At 35.0% G+C, this 19,597-nt stretch overlaps 2 protein-coding genes across 2 annotated transcripts in view; both read left to right on the forward strand.

Moving 5' to 3' along the window:
- The first annotated feature begins 5,970 nt into the window (after positions 1-5,970).
- LOC113765895 (putative disease resistance protein RGA3) lies at positions 5,971-8,904 on the forward strand. Its single transcript, XM_027310139.1, has one exon. The coding sequence runs from the start codon at positions 6,196-6,198 to the stop codon at positions 8,902-8,904; it is 2,709 nt and encodes a 902-aa protein (XP_027165940.1). The 5' UTR covers positions 5,971-6,195.
- A 22-nt stretch (positions 8,905-8,926) lies between these two features.
- The window catches only part of LOC113778806 (probable disease resistance protein RPP1), a 43,148-nt gene continuing 32,477 nt past the window's right edge, over positions 8,927-19,597 (forward strand). Inside the window, exon 1 of the mRNA XM_027324335.1 lies at positions 8,927-9,646. Within this exon, the coding sequence (XP_027180136.1) occupies positions 9,071-9,646 (576 nt within the window). The 5' untranslated portion in view covers positions 8,927-9,070. The remainder of the gene's footprint in view (positions 9,647-19,597) is intronic.

Genomic DNA, 19,597 nt, shown 5'->3' on the forward strand with positions numbered 1-19,597 from the left:
CACAAACTATCACACTTGGGAAATCAAGCTTAAGCAAGTGGTTCTCAAGAGCTAGGAGATCTTCCTTTATAACTTAATCAAGGTAACTCTTGCATCTTTTAAGTTTTCTTTACTTGATTTGATTTGGTTTTGGGTTTAATGTAAGTTAAGCTTTGGTTTTGAGTGGACCTTTTGGTAGAGATCCTTATATATGTGGTAGTTTGGGTGATTGTGGTTATTTCTTTATTGAGGTATAATTGTTGAAGTTTATTGAGGGATAATTGTTGAAGTTTTGGATGTTTGGTGATGTTTTGGGTTGGTTTGTACTTGGTTGTATGTTGCACTGGGTTGGAAATAGGGAGAAGAGGTGAAAAAGGAAGTAAAGCTCGAAATTTTTATTATCACAATGACAAAACTAATTAGTATCACATTTGCCATTGATCTAAATCAAGCTATTGATGAAAACTAGCGTCACGGATTCATCTTAATGTAGTTTATTATCACAATGACAAAACTAATTAGCATCACATTTGCCATTGATCTAAAACAAGCTATTGATGAAAACTAGCGTCACGGATTCATCTTAATGTAGTATTATTAAATGGAATTTTTTTGAATAACTAAAGCCACTAGCGTCACAAGTCATTAGGGGTGTGAATTGGAATCAAAATCGGTAATTCGGAACTTTGAAATGGAATTTTTTGAAATTTTGGTATCAGAATTTTCGATCGAATCCGATTTCGAATTTGAATTTGTTCCAAATTCAATTCGGAATTCCAATTTCACCGAATTTATGAATATAAAAATTATTATTATAATATTAATATTAATATTATATATATATATATATATGAAAAACAGATTTGAAATCGAAATACAAATTCCGAATTCCGATTTCGATTTCAAATTCGAAATCGAAATTTTTGATTTAAAAAATCTCATTACCGAATTCAACCAATTCAAAATCGAATATTCCGATTTCCATTCCGAATTTGGAGGAAGTTGCCACTGCGCTTTGATCATGACAGATGCTTATCAAGATGACTCATTTAAATTAGAAAATTTTGAAAAAAAGGTAAAGTGATATCTAAACCATATCTTACCTACTTAATAAAAAAATAAAAAGATAATAAAAAAACGTATCCTACCTGCAATTATACTTTATCACCTTTTTTTTTAATGCCGACTAACAATTAAATTAGTGATAAGATATCATCAACAATTATTCAGCCACTTTCATTTCTTTATTTCTTATCCACTCGAGAAGATGCTTCAAGCATAAAAGAAGAAATTCCTCTAAATTATTGCCTTAATCAAGAGGGTGCATCTGCGAGGAAAAGTCTTACACCATACAATTCCAAAGATGAGTTTGCTTTTTTCAACATCATTGAATCACTTTCTTTGTTTCTTGCCTCAATTACTTCAGTAATCATGAAGTCTCTTTGTAGTGTAAAGTAATTAATGACAAGGGAGGAAAACCAAAAACAAGTTCTTTTTTTTTTTTTTTAATGACCAAAGGCCATAGTATTGACCCAAGAAAGCTACGAATGAAAAAGGAACCAAACCATAATACTTCTTAATCACCTCAAAACGCAATCTTTCTACTATTAAAGTTTTTAGCTTCTAAACTAAAAAAAAAAAAAAAACACTGACCACAAGAATAATTTACTAAAAATTGATGTGAATTGAAGAAGTAATAAGCCATTTTCACTTCTTTATTTCTTTTCTTAATTACTGTTTATTGATGGAATCAAGAAGATGCTTTTTGGTGTTAATAATAACAAATTGAAAAATAAGAAATTAGTCTCACAACTAGTATTACGTAGAATTTTTAAAAATCTAACAAAGAAAAATTAGTAGCATTAGATAGAATTTTCTAAACAACCATTCTATCTAAACTACTAATGGCCAACACCATTGATCTCCCTCCTTGGAGGCAGGGACGGAGCCAGAAATTTATTTTTGGGGGGGCTGAAGTGTATTAAATTTTTTTTTTGTGACGAAATAAATATATTTAATAAGTAAAATTTAGAATCAATAATTATAAAAATAATAAAAACATATAATTATACATACCCAAAAATTTGTTCTGAATTTTTGGGTATGTAACTTACCCAAATCTACAAATCTACAAAAGAAACAACGAAAACAGAAGGCCTATCAAGATATGTATAGTATTCGGAGGCATAAACCGCTCACAAAAATAGTTTAAGAATTGCCCATCGCATACTAAAATAGTTTAAAAATTGCCCCTTTCATATGAATTTGATAAGTTCTTGGAAATCTCAAAATGCTCCAAAAAAATACTCTAAACTATCAATAATCTATCACTCACCCTGCTTATTGATTTCATGATCAGAATTCGAAATAAAATAAAAAACTAAGGCGGTCAAAAAGCGAAATAGCAGGAAAACTTTGATAGTAATTGCAAATTTAATTCTTCTTGAAGTGCAAGGGATGTCATAAGCGTTAAATCAAGAACTTTTCTAAATTCCAGGAAATACATTTACAGCATTCTTTGTTCCAGAACATACATTTAAAACAGCACCAACAACTATTGTTGGCAAGCTTCTTGATCAACAAAAGAAAGCCCACTCCACCATATAGTTCATGACAGCGATGCACAAAAAATACTTTGCCAACAACCAAACATCTGAAATAAAAAAAAAGGCTATGTTTCCCAGGCTCTATGTTTCCGAGTCTCACAGGCTCTAACAAAGTCCAGAATATATGATGAATAACTACAGAGTTCAGACCTGCTCAAAACATTTTAGAAAAATCCAAGTTATTACATCACCAGTAGGTGAAAACATAAATAACTATTGAAAATTTCAGACAATAATACCAGTATCCTAAGAGACACATAGGAAGAGAAAGGTAGTACCTACCTACCTACCTAGTTACCTACTGCATTTTAGAAGCAAGCATTTGGAATCCCCTATATATAGGGGGTTTTCCGGCGGCTTGGGGGGGGGGGGCTTAAGCCCCCCCTTAAATCCGTGCCTGCTTGGAGGAAGAAGAGTAGAGAGAAGGTTAAGGGTAGAGAGAGGGGAGAGAGAAGGTTGAGGGAAAGGAAAAAATAGCTCCTACGGTGACAAGATTTTCGTCTCAGCTTTCATACAGCTATTCTTTATCAAATCATGCAACATGTATTTATTTGCGAACCAAAACTTGTAACAAATATTACAACAGGTTGACACATTAAAATCTTACTTAGCCATATTTCTAGATTACATAATGTTGAGGGATGACTTTAACTTCTCTGGCCAATATAATCATAGATGCGGATTGGTTAAATGAGGATAGGGGCAATTTTAATGATAAAAAATATACAGAAAGTGGAAGACTTGTGGATGAGTTTTGGAGTGTCAACTATCATTTACCTTGTAGTTCTGAATAATGGCATATAGATTCTTTACACTTTTAAGCACATTCAATTAAGGTGTCTCAATTTAGAACTTAGAGACAGAATGTAAAGTTTAGAGACAGGCTAAATTCAGAATCATGCTATAGTTAAAGGATTAAAGTATCCTAATTTAGAATTTAAGAGTTGCTTACAGGCCCTTAATCTGGTATACCACCACTCTTTTATCAAATCAAGTGGTACTTGAAGTCACAGGCTTATACAATTGTAATTTCATTTGAATGCCGAGATCAGAGATGGTCTTTTTTTTTTTTTTTTTGGCAAAACAAGATAAAACCAAGAAGTTCCAGGGAAGTGCACCCAATTGCTGTGGAAATGCATTATTTGGATATGTGTTAAGAAGAAAATTTAAGCCTCCACTTGTCCTGAAATTCGCTTGTCAATAAGTAGTTCAGACTCTCGTAACCAAAAAAACTCTAATTTCAATTGTTAGAGAAAAAGTCCAAAAGAACCCATTAAAAAGGCCCAATATATAAGTTAGAAATCCCATCTCGACACAAAAATTTAAACCGCTAAGTTCTGATCCTTACATATTAAGTGCTTCTTCTTTTTTTTTTTTTTTCTATTTCTGGAACTAATGTGAGATATGTCTCTTAATTACTGAAGTAACCAAGAAGAACTTGCTTAACGAGATAAAGAAGTCGCGGCCCATTTGTCATTTCCTTGTTAATGTCTAGCCTTAGTTACCTTAGTAATAAAGAAGAATCTTCATTATGTAGAATAATGATAAGTGATGAAAAAAAAAAAGCAAACTATGAAGATGCATTTTCGAGGAAGCAGCAACCGGGCATCTTATTACGAAGATGCGAGCAAGTTCATTAATTAAATTAATCTAGATAGATAAAATAGCATAATCTGATATGTCACATTTTTTTTTTTTTTTGAGTACAGTCACACTTTTTTTTTTTTGTTTTGTGATCGGGTAAATCTAAAACAGTTCATACCTAGAACATACTTGTATAGTGGACTACTAGTAAATAGAATTTCTTAAATTAACTAAAGGCCGTCAGTCTTACAAGTCATTGACCAAAACTAGCATCATGTAGTTTTAAAACAAGAGCGGCAGCGGGATGGGCGGTCTCTCCCGCCCCATGCTACGGAAGTCCTGCCAACCTCATCTTAATTTTAGTGTTCTCTAGCTCATGTCGCCTAGGATTACAAACGAATCTAACTGCTCATAAGCGGCTCGAGAACTCGAATTCGAATTCGAACTTGAGTTTAAAAATATCAAACTCGTTAGCTCGTGAGCTTGATTATATATATATATATTTTTTTTTATTTTATAAAAAAATACATATATATATCTCTAATATCTTATTATTTGTTAAAAAAATATTTTATTTATTTTTAAAAATTAAATAATTACTTTTTATTTTTTAAAAATAAAAATAAAAATAAAAATAATTTTTTATTTTTTAAGCTCGAACTCGAGTTTGACTTGAATTTGAGTCGAGCTCGAACTCGAACTTGACATTTTGACCTCGTTAAGCTCGAGCTCGAGTTCGAAGTTTGTCAAATTAACTTGAGACTCGACTCGATTAGGTCAAAGTTCGACTCGACTCTACTCTTTTGCACCCCTAATGTCGCCTCATGCTATAGAAGTCCTACAAACCTCATTTTAATTCATGTTAGCACAGTATGTAAGTTTTTTTTTGTGCTCCTCATTCCTCAAAAAAGCAAAAAAGAAGTCAATTATTACGATTCAATTAATTCACTTGGTGGAGCAAAGAAGCCGAGGCTTCAATTCCAACAAGAAAAAAATACTATGTCGATCAGCCACTCTTCTAGGCTTTTTTTTTTTAAATGGCTAAAGGGCTCTAGCATTGACCCAACAAAAGTGGTAGTTTTTTCATTTATTAGATCTGAATTTTTTCAAGATTTGATTATCAAATTCTGAATTTCTTGGGTCTCTTTGTCAGATCTCATCATAATATTTGAACTTAAAACAGTTAATTAACAGATTTGGCAAGTGAAAACATGCATGTGAGACTATATTTATTTCATTTCATTTTTTAAACATGCATGTGAGACATGCATGTCAGATCTCATCATTTTTTTTGGAGATTTACAATACAATTTTTATTTATTTTTCAGATCTTTAGTATCTATACTTCAGATCTGGTTTTGATATTATTTGATGATATAATTTTTGCCATTAGTGTAATTTTAGTGAAGTTATGATGTTTTATTAAAAAAAATGTTTACTAAATTTAATTAATTCCATTTCTCAATTTGTTCCTCAATTACATAAGCAATCAAGAAGTTGCTTGATGAAACGAAGAAATCCTAATCTCTTTGTTTCCCGTCTTGATCGCTTAAGCAGTCAAGAAGAGTTGGCTTAATTGTTTAAGCAATCGAGAAGATTCTTTGCAGTGTGAATAACAAATAAACATTGAGGAAACAGAAAGAAAAAGAGAAATGCAAAGTAGGAAGATGCATTTTCGAGGAAGTAGCCACCAGGCATACTCTAATACCTTCCAGATTGAATAAATGAACCAGATAGATAAAGTAGAATAAATTGATTAATCAGGGCGAGATTTCAGATCTATGTCTCCTGTTGCCAGCCCCTCAATCAGTTTAGTTAAGTCAACTCTTTTTCAGTTTTGTGCACTGTTACATTAATCGCAATTATACTAATCTGAATCGCACACATCAACCCACTGGAATCGTTTAATCATCTCTCTCTTATTCTGGGCTTCTATTCTGATTTCTACCATTTGTTGCTGAAACATTCCTTCCATCTCTGATATCAGAAACCTTTCGATCCTAGTTCCAATTCCAAGCAAGAAACAATGGCTGACGCTGCTATCAGTGCTACTGTTAAGGTCGTCTTAGAGATGGTCATTTCCATTGCCGCGGACCGCATTGGTATGGTTCGGGAGGTCGAAGCGGAGTTGGAGAGACTAAGCAATACTGCTGCAATGATCCAAGGTTTCCTGGCTGATGCTGACGGGAAAATGCATAGCCAAGGGGTGCGAGAGTGGCTCAAGCAACTAGAGGATGAGGTTTTTAAAGCTGATACCGTGCTGGACGAGCTCCACTACGACAATCTTCGTCGGGAGGTGAAGTACCGAAATCAACCAATGAAGAAGAAGGTATGCTTCTTCTTCTCCTTCTTTAATGCAATTGGCTTTAGTTCCAGCTTGGCTTCAAAGATCCGGGACATCAACACCAGCCTAGAGAGGATCAACCAGCGAGCCAATGAGTTGGGATTGGCCAGAAAGCAGCAAAAAGAAGCTGCACTCCCTGCTGATGCCGCTGGTGCCACGGCAAGCAGACAGACCGACTCTATTGTCGTTCCGAACGTTGTAGGAAGATCCGGCGACGAGTCAAAGATTGTGGACATGTTATCGAGCCCATCTGAAAAGGTTCTTTCTGTTATTCCCATAACAGGCCCGGGAGGTTTGGGAAAGACAACTCTGGCGAAATCAGTCTACAATAATCCAAAAATAGATGGGCACTTTGGCCAAAAGAGTTGGGTTTGTGTGGCTAGAGAAACTGATATAGTGGGGCTGTTCAAACTCATTTTAGAATCGTTGACAAGAACAAAGGTTGAAGTGGATGGTAGGGAAGCCATAGTTCAAGAAATTCGAGGAAAACTTGGGGAAAAAAGATTTCTCCTTGTTCTTGATGATGTATGGAATCGTGAACAGGGATTGTGGAGTGACTTCTTCACCACATTTTTGGGACTTAGTACAACTAAAGGAAGCTGGTGTATTCTCACTACTCGTCTACGACCAGTGGCTAATGCTGTGCCTAGACATTTGCAAATGAATGATGGTCCTTATTTCCTAAGAAAGCTATCAGACGATGCATGCTGGTGTATGCTGAAAGAAAAGGTAATTGCAGGAGAAGAAATACCAAAAGAATTGGAAGCAATACAGGAGCAAATTTTAAGGAGATGCGATGGCCTACCCTTGGCGGCAAGTTTGATTGGTGGCTTGTTGCTTAACAACAGAAGAGAGAAGTGGCACTCCATTGTGCAAGAGAGTCTCTTGAATGAAGAGATCGATCAAATACTTAAGGTGAGCTTTGATCATTTATCACCTGCATCAGTTAAGAAATGTTTTGCATATTGCTCGATTTTTCCCCAGGACACTGAATTAGAAGAAGATGAACTAATTGAGCACTGGGTTGCCGAAGGTTTTGTTCTACCAGATCAGAAAAATAATAGAGTGATGGAGGAAACAGGAGGCAAGTATTTGAGGATTTTGTTGCAAAATTCCTTGCTGGAAAAAGTCGAAGAGCCGTGGAGAACATACTATAAAATGCACGATCTCGTGCATGATTTTGCAAAATCAATTCTCAATCCAGAAAGCAGCAATCAGGATCGCTACCTGGCATTGAACTCTTCTGAAGGTTTGGAAGAAAATGGGACAATACCAGCATCAATTCGCACGTTATTTCTCCATCTAGAGGGTGGCGTATCTACTGACATGAACATGCTTTTAAGATTCAAGTGCTTGAATGTTCTCAAATTGTCTGGATATGATGTCGAGTCTCTACCGAGCTCCATTGGCAAACTACTACATTTGCGGTTGCTCGACATTTCATCTTCTGGAATCACAAGTTTGCCGGAATCTATTTGCAAGCTATATAATTTGCAGACGGTAACGATTCGTGATGATGCACTTGAAGGAGGTTTTCCAAAACAGATGAGCGATTTGATTAGCTTGAGGCATCTAAACTACCACCATGGTGATGCGGAATTTAAGATGCCGATGCAGATGGGACGATTGACTTGTCTTCAAACTCTAGAGTTTTTTAATATAAGTCAAGAGAGGGGTCGTGGTATCGAAGAGCTTGGGACCTTGAAATATCTGAAAGGATCGTTGGTGATAAGAAATCTTGGACTAGTGAAGGGCAAAGAAGCAGCTACACAAGCAAAATTGTTCGAAAAGCCAGATCTGTCTCACTTGGTGTTTAAATGGGAGAGTGGGGATCGGGAAAGCGATAACCGTGAGGAGGATGTGTTGGAAGGTCTCCAACCTCACCCAAATTTGCAAGGGTTGGGAATTCATTCTTTTATGGGTAATAAATTTCCACAATGGCTTATCCATTTGTCAAAATTGGCGACATTACAGATAGAAGACTGCAAGAGATGCAGTGAACTCCCCTCATTAGGGCAACTGCCATCCCTCAAATGTCTCTATTTGACAAGATTGCCCAAGATTCGATCTGTTGGAGATGAATTCTACGGTATTGCTATTAACGAGGAGGAGGAGGGCAGATCACGAGCATCAGGGAGCAGCACTAGAAGACGAAAATTCTTTCCTGCCCTTGAACAACTCTGGGTAGCAGATATGGGGAATTTGGTAGAGTGGAAAGGTGTAGACCAAGTGAGGTCAACAGTAGGTGAAGCAGAAGCAGATGTCTTTCCCGTGCTGAGGAATTTTCGCATTCAAAGTTGCCCACAACTGACCACTCTTCCATGTATAAAAACAGGTTACGGCACTGCTTCTGTTGAGGAGTTGAGGATCTGTTTGGATCGACAATCTTAGGGATCTGCCTGATCTGGATCTGTTTGGATCGAGTTTGCGGCGATTGACCATCAGCAGCTGCCCAAGATTAATTAGTCTGGGAGTAAATGGACAGAAATGCCCCCTACCATGCCTTGAGCAATTGAGTATTCATAATTGCGAAGGGTTGACCAGTATATCCGACAAAATGTTCCAGTCATGCCGGTCTCTGCGGTCCCTGTCGGTGGGGTGGTGCCCCAATCTGGTATCATTTTCGCTTAATTTGCAGGAGATGCCTTCTCTCGAGGAATTCGACTTAAGCGACTGTCCCAAATTGATCCCTCACAGGTTCAATGGATTTGCTTTTGCCACTAGCTTAAGAGAATTGAGCATCAACAGTCCCTTCTCCTCAGATGACTCCTTAGTCGATGATTTTGATTGGTCTGGTTTAAGATCAGCATCAACACTCCGTGAGCTTCGATTAGAAGGGTTACCTCACACGGAGTCCCTACCACACCAGCTTCAATACTTGACTACCCTCACTTCACTAAGTCTGGACAACTTTGGAGGAATAGAAGTGCTACCGGATTGGATTGGAAACCTTGTGTCCCTTGAAACCCTACAGCTATCGAATTGCGAAAACCTTCGGTCTTTACCACCCGAGGCCGCCATGAGACGACTCACAAAGTTAAATCATGTTAAAGTCTATGGGTGTCCTCTGTTAAGACAACGATACACTCCCCAAAGAGGCATCTACTTGGAGGAGGAGATTTCAAGTGATCCGGTGAGATTTTCCTATCTAAAGTTCACACTCATATATATGTGTATAAATTTTTTGTATCTCATTGACGTATATTTGCTCTTCAGTCTCTTGTACTCTTTTTCTCCATCTCTTTTCTGCAAAGTTATTCTCCGTAATTCTCTTCTTTTGGGCAGACCCTGGTTTCTCTTCAAAGATTAGTTTTAACAAAGCCTGGTTTTGAGCAAATTGGGAGAGACCAAAATTCTGGATTTTCTCTGCATCTACCCACTGAAAGATATTGAACATCTTAAAAACTCAACTTGTTACCTTCTATTTGGCCAAGCATGAAATTATTAGCAACGGTGCATACACAATTAGCCTCTTTGTTTGAATGTGTTAGCAAATGTTTCATTGCATGTGCAATGCTAGATGTGCATGGGAGCATTCATCATTTTTCTGTCACCGATATTGCCAGTCTGAATGGACAACATTAAAGCTAATCAAGAAACAGTTGTGAAGAAAATTCAAGAAGCAATTTGCTATGCTTTGGGACTCTGTGTTCTTATTGCCATAAAATTATATCAGTCTCCTTGAAGTTTGTTAATGCGCAAATTAGGCAGTTTATTTGTTAATATTTCCCCCTTTATTTTGACCAAATGTTGTGATAATTTGCTAGATTCTACTTATATTTGAATTTTTGTGTGATTTTTAGGAACTTCAAGTCAATTGAGGCAGAAAAGGAGAAATTGAAGCCTAACTGAGGAAATTCCATTAAGAAAATCTTGATACAAGTTTCTTAGTTGATACTTGAAAACCGCTACATCAGGGATGATGGGGTGTGGAAACCATCCAGGAGTATTCATCTACAATGCCTTGTTCGGTTGATGATTGTTACTGCATCAAGTTAGCAAGCGTTTTGGGCTTTTGCTTTTGGTTAGTTTACAGCAAAGAACAATACAACTGATGCAGTAGAAAGCCCGCATCCCATTGAGCTTCAATTGCACACGAGGCCCATTTTTGGAAAAAAAAGAAAGAAACGCCAAAGAAGCCTTGGGGGAACGCTAGGTCAAATAAGACCTCGGGTTCAACAAAAGAGGAGAGACTCTGAAAATCAGCGGAGGCCATTCTGTTCCGTCCAGTTTTTCCTTCCTTTTCCCAATTTATTTTCCTTTTTCAATTAAGAACTCGAGTAGTACTTTTGGCTGCAATTCAACTATGAGGAGTGGCTAATTTCTTCATCTAGTCAGAGGTTAAATCGAAGCTTTGGTTCGACAAAACTGTGAGATCGAATTGATTTGCCTACGTTCTTTAATTTGCAAGTATTTATATATTTCCTGTTCACTTATGCATATGATTATTTCTTGCAATTAAATACTTGATCACTGTTTAATTGTGTGAGTAATTAACAGCCATCTAAGAGTGCTCAATCCGTAATTGTTGGGTAATTTTAGTGCATGTGGCAAGTGACATGATTCAATTGTAGTAGAAACTTTTGAGTTGTTGTTGCGGAAATATATGATATAGCCTAAATAAACCGAGCGTGTGTGTTTGTTGGTTATAATTGGTGGCCAGTCTAATGATTAATACTGTCAATAAGTTAAACCCTAAGAGCGTGTTTGGGACTGCTTAATTGGCTAGGGCAATAACCACAGAGCTTGTTGTGGTTATCGAATCAGGAAAGTTAGGCAGGTTGCCAGAGCTTGCTGACAACCATAACCAGTTTATTTGTAAATGAAAGATTTTATCTCTGCATCTGTGATCAATGATTCGAACCATTAGTGGAGATTATACCTTTGACTAGAGATTTTCCTTCCGTTAATTTACTTAATATTTATTGTTATTTATTTTTTCTGCGATTGTCTTATTTTTTATTTGAGAAATTAAATTAGACAGTTCCATATCAATCCCCTCATTTTTATTTAATGTTACATTCATTCAAAATAAATTCCCAAGTCCCTGTGGATTCGACCCTACTCACTGCTATATTCGAATTTTATCTTTCACGTAATTAAGATACTTTGGTATATCGGATCAAGCAAACTCTGGCACCAGGGTGAAGCTAGTAACCCATTGCACAGCCTAAGTCCCTGCTCCAGTACCATAGTGGATTTAATTCGTGACTTAAGAGTAGGAATTATTTTTGCTGGTTTGACACCCACCGAAGTTCAAATATGTTTGTTGAGGAACTAGAGTGATGCAAACCTTCACCGAGGGTTGTTTATCATCTTTCACAAGTTTGAGGAGTTTGTACATCGGAATTACCTTGCTTTTCTGTTCTGTGAGCTGAATTACTGTATTGTTACCTTGCATACAAGCAGGGACAGCGAACAAGAAGGCAATGATGGTACTCAAACATCAGTCTCATGTTGTTTCCCATCGTTGCTGAAGAAGGAGAAACCAAGAGGTATGATGGTTCTCAAACATCAGCTTCTCTCCCCAAGAACTCTTTTTAACCTCCCCCCAATTTATTAAAAATACAAGGGAATTGGTGCAAGTTTTTATCAAAGTATGCTTGAGTGAAAACAGGGTGTTTTTCTGCACTTTCATGTACTTTTGAATGTTTGTCCTATGCTATATAGCTTAGTTTTTAATCTTTAAGATTGTACATTTACTAGGTGCTTAACATGTCATTTGATTGTGAAAGAACCTGGTTTTTTCCATTTTCTTGTACTGGTTACTAGATCATACCTTTTATTTGCATTCCTTAGCTGTCATAACTGAATTCATACTGAAATGTAACATTACGATGGTATTTTCCAGAGTCTTAGAAAGCAGACCTCATGTTGTTGGACAAAGACACCACCCTTTGCTGTTGCATTTCTTACAAGATTGCCAGGGGGCAGAAGTTATTTTCACTGACTAGACAGGTTTGAAGATGAAGTTAGTAATCAATGATGAGAATTTTGCACATCAGAGAGCGGTAGCTTTGATGGAGGCTTCACCAATAGGTGGTTCTCCCCAGGTTTCCCAAACATATGCTTTTAGTCATCTCCTGCTGGGTCTGCAAAAAGAAAGGTAATAATTTAGCTTGTTCATCTTCAGGGCAGTTTTGATAGTTTTTTATCTGCATTCTTGATTTGTATTTCATAAATCAATTACCAAAACTTTTTTTTCCCTTTGGTGTAGCATGCTGATTGCTGAACAAATTGAAAGAGACCAAAATTCTGTGTTTTCTCTGCCTCTCTGAACTACTGAAAGATTTGAACATCTTAAATCTCTTTAACTTCAACTTGTTACATTCTATTTGGCCAAGGACGAAATTATTAGCAATGGTTCATACCCAATTAGCCTCTTCGTTTGAATGTGCTGCAAAATGTTTCATTTGACGTGCAATGCTAGATGTACATGGACTCATTCTTTATTTTTCTGTCATTGATATTGCCAGTCTCAACGGATAACATTAAAGCTAATCGAGAAACGATTTTCAAACAAAATTCATGATACAATTTGCTGTTCTTTGGGACTCTGTGTACTTATTGCCATAAAATTAGATCAGTCTAATTGAACTTCAAATATGTATGTGGAGGAACTAGAGTGCTGTGAACATTCACCCCTTATAATTGATACTGCATGCTTCATATCAATGAGAATAATGTTTTTTTCTTTTCAATGACAAAAATGTTGGATAATTGTTTATCATCTTTCACAAGTTTGGAAAGTTTATACGTCACAATTGTTTTGATTTTCTGTTCAGTGAGCTGGATTACTGTATTGTAACCTTGAAGATGAACAATGCAAGCTCATACATCAGCTTCGTGTTGTTTTCCATTGCTGCTGAAGAAGAAGAGCTCGGGAGGTATGTGGTGCACAAAAGTGATAATGCAGCACTTCTCTCCCCAAGAACTCTAAGTTTGCATTCTAATATGCTTGAGTCATGTAATTGGCATGAAAACAGGGTGTTTTTCTGCACTGTTATTTGTTGTTGAATGTTTACCCTATGCCACATAGCTTTTCAAGATACGTGTAAATTACTTGCTAATGTCAAGAGCCTAATCTTCAAAACAAAAAACTTACTAAAGCTGTTAAATTAAGTATTTGTACTAAGATTTTTATTTTCCTCTTTTTTTCAAGTAAGGTGGGGAGAGATAGGCAATCCATAGCATTCTTTAATCTTCAATTTAGAGAATAGGAGTCTTTTCTTTAAGGGTGCATTTGATAAAATTGAAACTTGAAAATTAAAATCTAAAGTCTAAAATCTGAATCCATTAAGTTACTGAATTGTTAAATACTAAATTTGATACATTTAACTATATATCACATTAAGTGATTATTCACTTATCACTTATTTTTTAGAACAAGTTTTGCATTGGAAATTCGTTGCCACTTAATTAATCCATATGTTTTAGTTTTAATTATTGAACGCATCTGAACATAATAAGCTATGAATCCATTAAATTTAAGTACTAAATTGGGTTATCAAACATAATCCAGGTTTAATAGAATTTCAACTAAAAATCAATAGGTTTGTTGAGCTTACATAATTTGCTAATAATAATAATAATTTCAAATATTATTCAGAGAAATGAGACATGAGCCGTTAGTCTTCATTCTCTAGTTGAACTTAGACGTTTTAGACTTTTAGTGGAGCACTTCTTTCCGGTAAAAATAAATTTCACTGAAGCATTTAAATAATTATAGAAAACTATTTTCTCTTGAATTGGGTCCATAAAATATTTATGGGTCAAACATATTGATTCCTATGTTGTTGAACCTCACTGTAATTATCGAAGAACCTTTTGCAATAATATCCTACCAAGAGATTCATAATCCATGCTATATTGCATGTTGAAAATCATACAAAAAAAAAAAAAAAACCTTGCCCAATCCTACAAAAATCACAATACTGTAGTACATATAATCAATTAACTTCTGGTCTTCGTAGAGTACATGTGTTTGACCCATTTCTTTAACCCAAAATAAAATTTATAAGTAGCGAAAGAAGTAACCATAAGAACGAAACAGTAGGGCAAAATACACTTTGCCCTCATGTGATTTAGCGCTTTTTCGCATAATCTCCCATATAATTTCAAAAACCATACATAACCTCCTCATGATTTGAATAAAAATGTCAAAACAATAGAATTTGCATTCTATAACGGAGTCAACTAAAATGTCAACAGTACCTCTATGTAAAGTTAAAAATTATTTATTAACCACAAGGTTTATGTATATATTTTAAAAATATGGTAAAACACTAAATCATAAAGAGGTTATATAATAAACCATAAAATCATACGAGATTAAAGTATCATATATATTATATTTATATATTTTGGTCACTTCAATCATTTTAGTTTTTAAACAAGAATAATTATGACATTTTCATAGATTCCATTACAAATGATCATTTTCATCACTTTGACACTTTAATTTAAACTATAAGAGGGTAATATATAGCTTTTAAAACTATACGGGTGTTTTGTAAAAAATTGCTAAACCACAAGGGAGTAAAGTGCATTTTGCCCAAAATAGTAATACTAGATTCAAACTAATGAAATCCTCTATGGATTGAAATTGCAAAAACCCTTTTCCCTTGGCAAGCCGGGACTTTCTTATTTACAAAGGATTCAATTCTGCAATTGCTTAACTCGAGCTGAAATCATGTTGCTCCATGAACTTTCAAATCCAACTGGAGAACGATGCCGCCTACTCAAAACCATTAAAACTATGTTGAACGGAGTTTGAGGCAAGGACTATTGCAAGTGGCAACTCTCTAGAAGGGCTCCGTGTAGAAAAAGTCAGTCGGTGACGTCGTCATTTGTAAAACCAAGAAATGAGGAATTGTCTAATAACGCTTTCAGTTTTTTTTAATAATGAATTGCTATTTACCTTTTTCTAGTAATATGATTGCGATTAAAGTTTCTTGTCCCTCTCTGGTGGAACTTACACAATTATTCAATCAGAAAAAGATGAAGGCCCAGCAACAACAATGATGAAGGATGCTCAGGTGAAAATCATGCAGCTATACTTTATCAAATCATGCAGCATATATTAATTTGTAAACCAAAACTTGTAACAAATATTTGGATTTTTTTTTGAAAAATATTGTGACATTTTTTTAATCTGATATATGTAAGATAAAAAAATAATTAAAAAATATATTAATAATGTAAATAAATAAATTTTGACAAATAATTTACGGTCACAAACAAATCCATTACAACCAGATGACACGTTACTATGAACAGAGCCTGCTCATAAACACGTTAGATAACTACTAGGAGGTGTGCACCGCGCATAAGCGCGGTGTGGATTTGAAAGATTGGCATGCCCAGTGTTGTTGAGTAAAGTAATAAGAATTGGAAAGTAGAAAGTAACAAATTTAGAAATTGTAATGAACAACATATTAACAGATAAGTAAAAAAACATTAATACTAATGAACGTAGATTTAGAAAACAGAATAAGTAGGTCTTCAGTGATTAATGTTGAGATTATTGAAGTTGAGGTTGTCAATGTTGTGAACTTCATCCATAGTGTAGTAAGTGATCATTTGATAAGCTGAGCGTCTGATCATTCTGAACTTTGATGTGGAGGGTTTGACGTAGCATGTAAGGATTTTTCCGTGGAGAATTGTTTGGAGATGCTGAGTTATATTTATATTCTGGTGAGAATAAAGTGTGAAAGGAATATAATAAGTTGTTGGGAAAAAGAGACCGAAACAAGTGATGCATAAAAGAAAATAGGTACTTACCTCCATTTGCAAATAGTATAGTTCAGCAGTTGAAAATTGAACTAGCTTTTCGGCTTCAGAGCCCATAGCAGTAAGACATAGAGTGTCAGTTGAATCCGTGATCCAGATCGAATGCAAGCCCTTGAATTAATGAGGTGATGTACATGCGATTGGAGGTATAGATTGAGTAAGATAAACAGGGTATATTATTTATAAGTACCTGGGTTGGAGATCAACATTAGCTTGGCAGTATTTGCAAGTTATTTTCCGTTCATCTACACAGTTGTTTGGGTGATAACAATTGGGACAAGCTATGTAGGTAAAATCTTGAGGTTTACAATCAAGCTCGACGACACCTCTAATCCATGCAGTCCTTGGTTTCTACATAAAATAATAAAAGCAATAGGAGGAGGAATAGGGAAATATTAACAAGGAAATATGAAAAAGAAGTTTAGATGTGAAATTGGCCAGTAGTATAAGAATTTTACGAAGTGAAGTAGAGCAGCTATGTCATGGATTTGATTGTAATGAGGGGGAGGAAGAAAGATGTGCGGATTAGTATAGCTGTGTTCATGGACCATCTGTGCTAGCTGAGGTGCGTTGTGATGATACCTAAAATAAGAAAGGAAAAGTTAAGGTGGAACAGAGTAATTGGAATGATGGAATATAGAGTGCCTAAAAAATTCTGACCAGTGATGCAGATCCGTTGCTTGTTGTACTATTGGAGATATCAAAATAGTGGTTGAATCTTGAGTTGAAAGACTAAGATCTGGGATATAAGGGGAAAAAAGGAAGAAAATATGAACAGCAAGAAGAACGAAAAAGATTTTTTTGCTTATAAGTGTGATGGTGTTTTTTAAATAATAAATAGTAGGTATTTGGTTACAGTTCTATGTTGTGACTTTCATTCTTATGGCAATGATGACTGGAAAATCGTTTTGAGCAGCTGCAATTGCAGGACCATTGGCTTGTTCGAAGTCATTCTTCAAAGTTAAAATGAATGGCCTCATGCTAGCAAAAACAGGAAGAATAAATATTTATGTGAATAGTTTATTCAGATATATGATGTACGGAATAACTAAATGAATTAGTAGGTAAGGTTATTACTCTCGATCGGCAATGACATAGTCTCGAGCAATGGATGTTTCTCTGTCAGAAGTGATAGTTTTCACAGGTAAAGCATGTAGTACAATTCCCATGACATCTAAGGAAGTTTTAAAAAAAAATATCAGGATGCTAGTAATTTGTTGGCAGGTGGAAAAGATATCGCATGGTGTGAGGACTAACTTACTTATAAGCTGATTAGTGTCAGCAATTACGGCTAATGTAGAGAAATAATGTAGCTGGAAATGAAGAGGAAGAGAAGGCTGACCAGCCTCTTGAATTTCTTCAATTAAAGTATCTTCAGTAGCAATGAAATGAAATGGATATTGACTGATGGCAGTATCAGTAATTGGCGGAGAAACCAAAGCTCCAGAGATGTGGTATGTTTTAAACGGTAAAAGTAGTTCAGTTGTTTGATCGAGAATGCTCTGAGGAACATGCATTTCGACTGTCGTACCCTGTGATTAGCAAGTATTAAATTGTATTGAAGTTAGTTTGATGATTTGAAGGTAAAATGAAGACTTGGATATATATTACCTCTGCGTCAGCAAGCACAAATGTTTGAAATTGTTGCTGAAGAATTGAGTTAGACTTCACATGTGTTGCTTCAATTGCCTGGACAGTAACTCCCCAATGTTTCAAGGATGGATGAATAGCAGACAAAGGCATGGTAGAAGGGTTCATCTTGCGGGTATTGTTTAGCAGGATGTACTTTGAAGAGAAGATTGAGCGTGCTGGTTATTTGCAGAAGAAACTAAATGTGATTTATTGGTAGCAGGTGATGAATATGTAGGAGAGAAATGGTAAATGATTTGTAGGGTGGTAGGAAATGTAAATATGAGTAATAAGTTGAGTGATGGGTTGAAAAGAGAACAAGTAAAGAGATTGACAGGCATGAAGTTGCAAATCTAGCAGTATAATGCATGCGGTAAAGGAATCTTTGTTAGGCCTGTGGTATTTTGTCTGCTAGTAGCTCTAGACTTTTGATTTAAATCAAGAATTCCTTTTTTAATGCTTATAAGGTGAACGAATAATTTGGTGCAAAGTAAGATGGCCGTGGCTGGTACTGGAAAATTATACGAAAAGGAACAATAAGTATGGGCGCACAACTGTATATCTAAAGTGGAGAATTTGTAATATTTGTTATAGTGGGTTGGTAAATACTATAATTTAAATTATTAGTATATAAAAAGTATGAATGTTGGTATTAAGGAGTGCAACTGTAAGGATTTTTTTATCTTAGTTTTTTGTTATCCCTAAATTATACTTATATGATTTTAATGCGGCACCTATTAAAAGAAATAAAACACTCCAATTGATTATATTTTAATGTTATTGATAATTATAATTAAAAAAATTTTATTAAAAATTATTTACCTACCCTTGGACTCAATCTTTTATTATTATACATACCAATCATTATTATTATATAAAAAGTATGAATGTTGGTATTAGGCAGTGCAAGTGCAAGTAGTTTTGATTTTGATTTTTGTTATTTGGAAATTACCTTCATGTTTATATGTAATATTGTCATGAATATACTATAATTTTGGCTAAACATAATATTGTCAATATTTGATATGTTAAAGTTTAAGTTATAAATGAAAAAGTATTTGGTTTATGATTTTAAATTGAATTCTAAGGGGTATGTGAACTATATTGGAATGTTTTCTAATTTTTTTTTGATTTGATAAAATTTTTAAAAGTAATTAGCTTTAGAAAATAAATAATATAAAAATACTATATTATGATATTCATGATTAAAGTTTAAAAAAAAATTAGTTATTTGAAAAATAATATATTTTAAGATTTACAATTACGTACAAAGCATGTGAGCTATTACTAGTTAATTAAAAGAAAGGAACTTGTTTCAATGGGTGAAGCTGTATTATGACATAGAATAGATATTGCAAATAAAATGCACAGTGAAGGAATATTGTAGGGAGAAAAGAATAGCTTGGTTGGTCAGTGTTGGGTCATGTGTGATGTTCAGTTCATGTAGGTCACTGCATTGTCAGAAATCTGATAAAATTTTGCAGCAAGGGAATATATTCCTGGGCAGAGTAAATTGTTGAATATGCATTGCAGTAAAAATGAGACAGACCAGTCCTTTTGTCGAGAAGCAGGTTAATAATAAACTGATTATATATTTAATGAAGCATTACATATGTAAGTGGATATCCGTCCACCATAAAAGCACAGCAGAAAGATATTGTAC

The sequence above is a fragment of the Coffea eugenioides genome, chromosome 1 (genome assembly GCF_003713205.1).
Source record: "Coffea eugenioides isolate CCC68of chromosome 1, Ceug_1.0, whole genome shotgun sequence".
Classification (NCBI taxonomy): domain Eukaryota; kingdom Viridiplantae; phylum Streptophyta; class Magnoliopsida; order Gentianales; family Rubiaceae; genus Coffea; species Coffea eugenioides.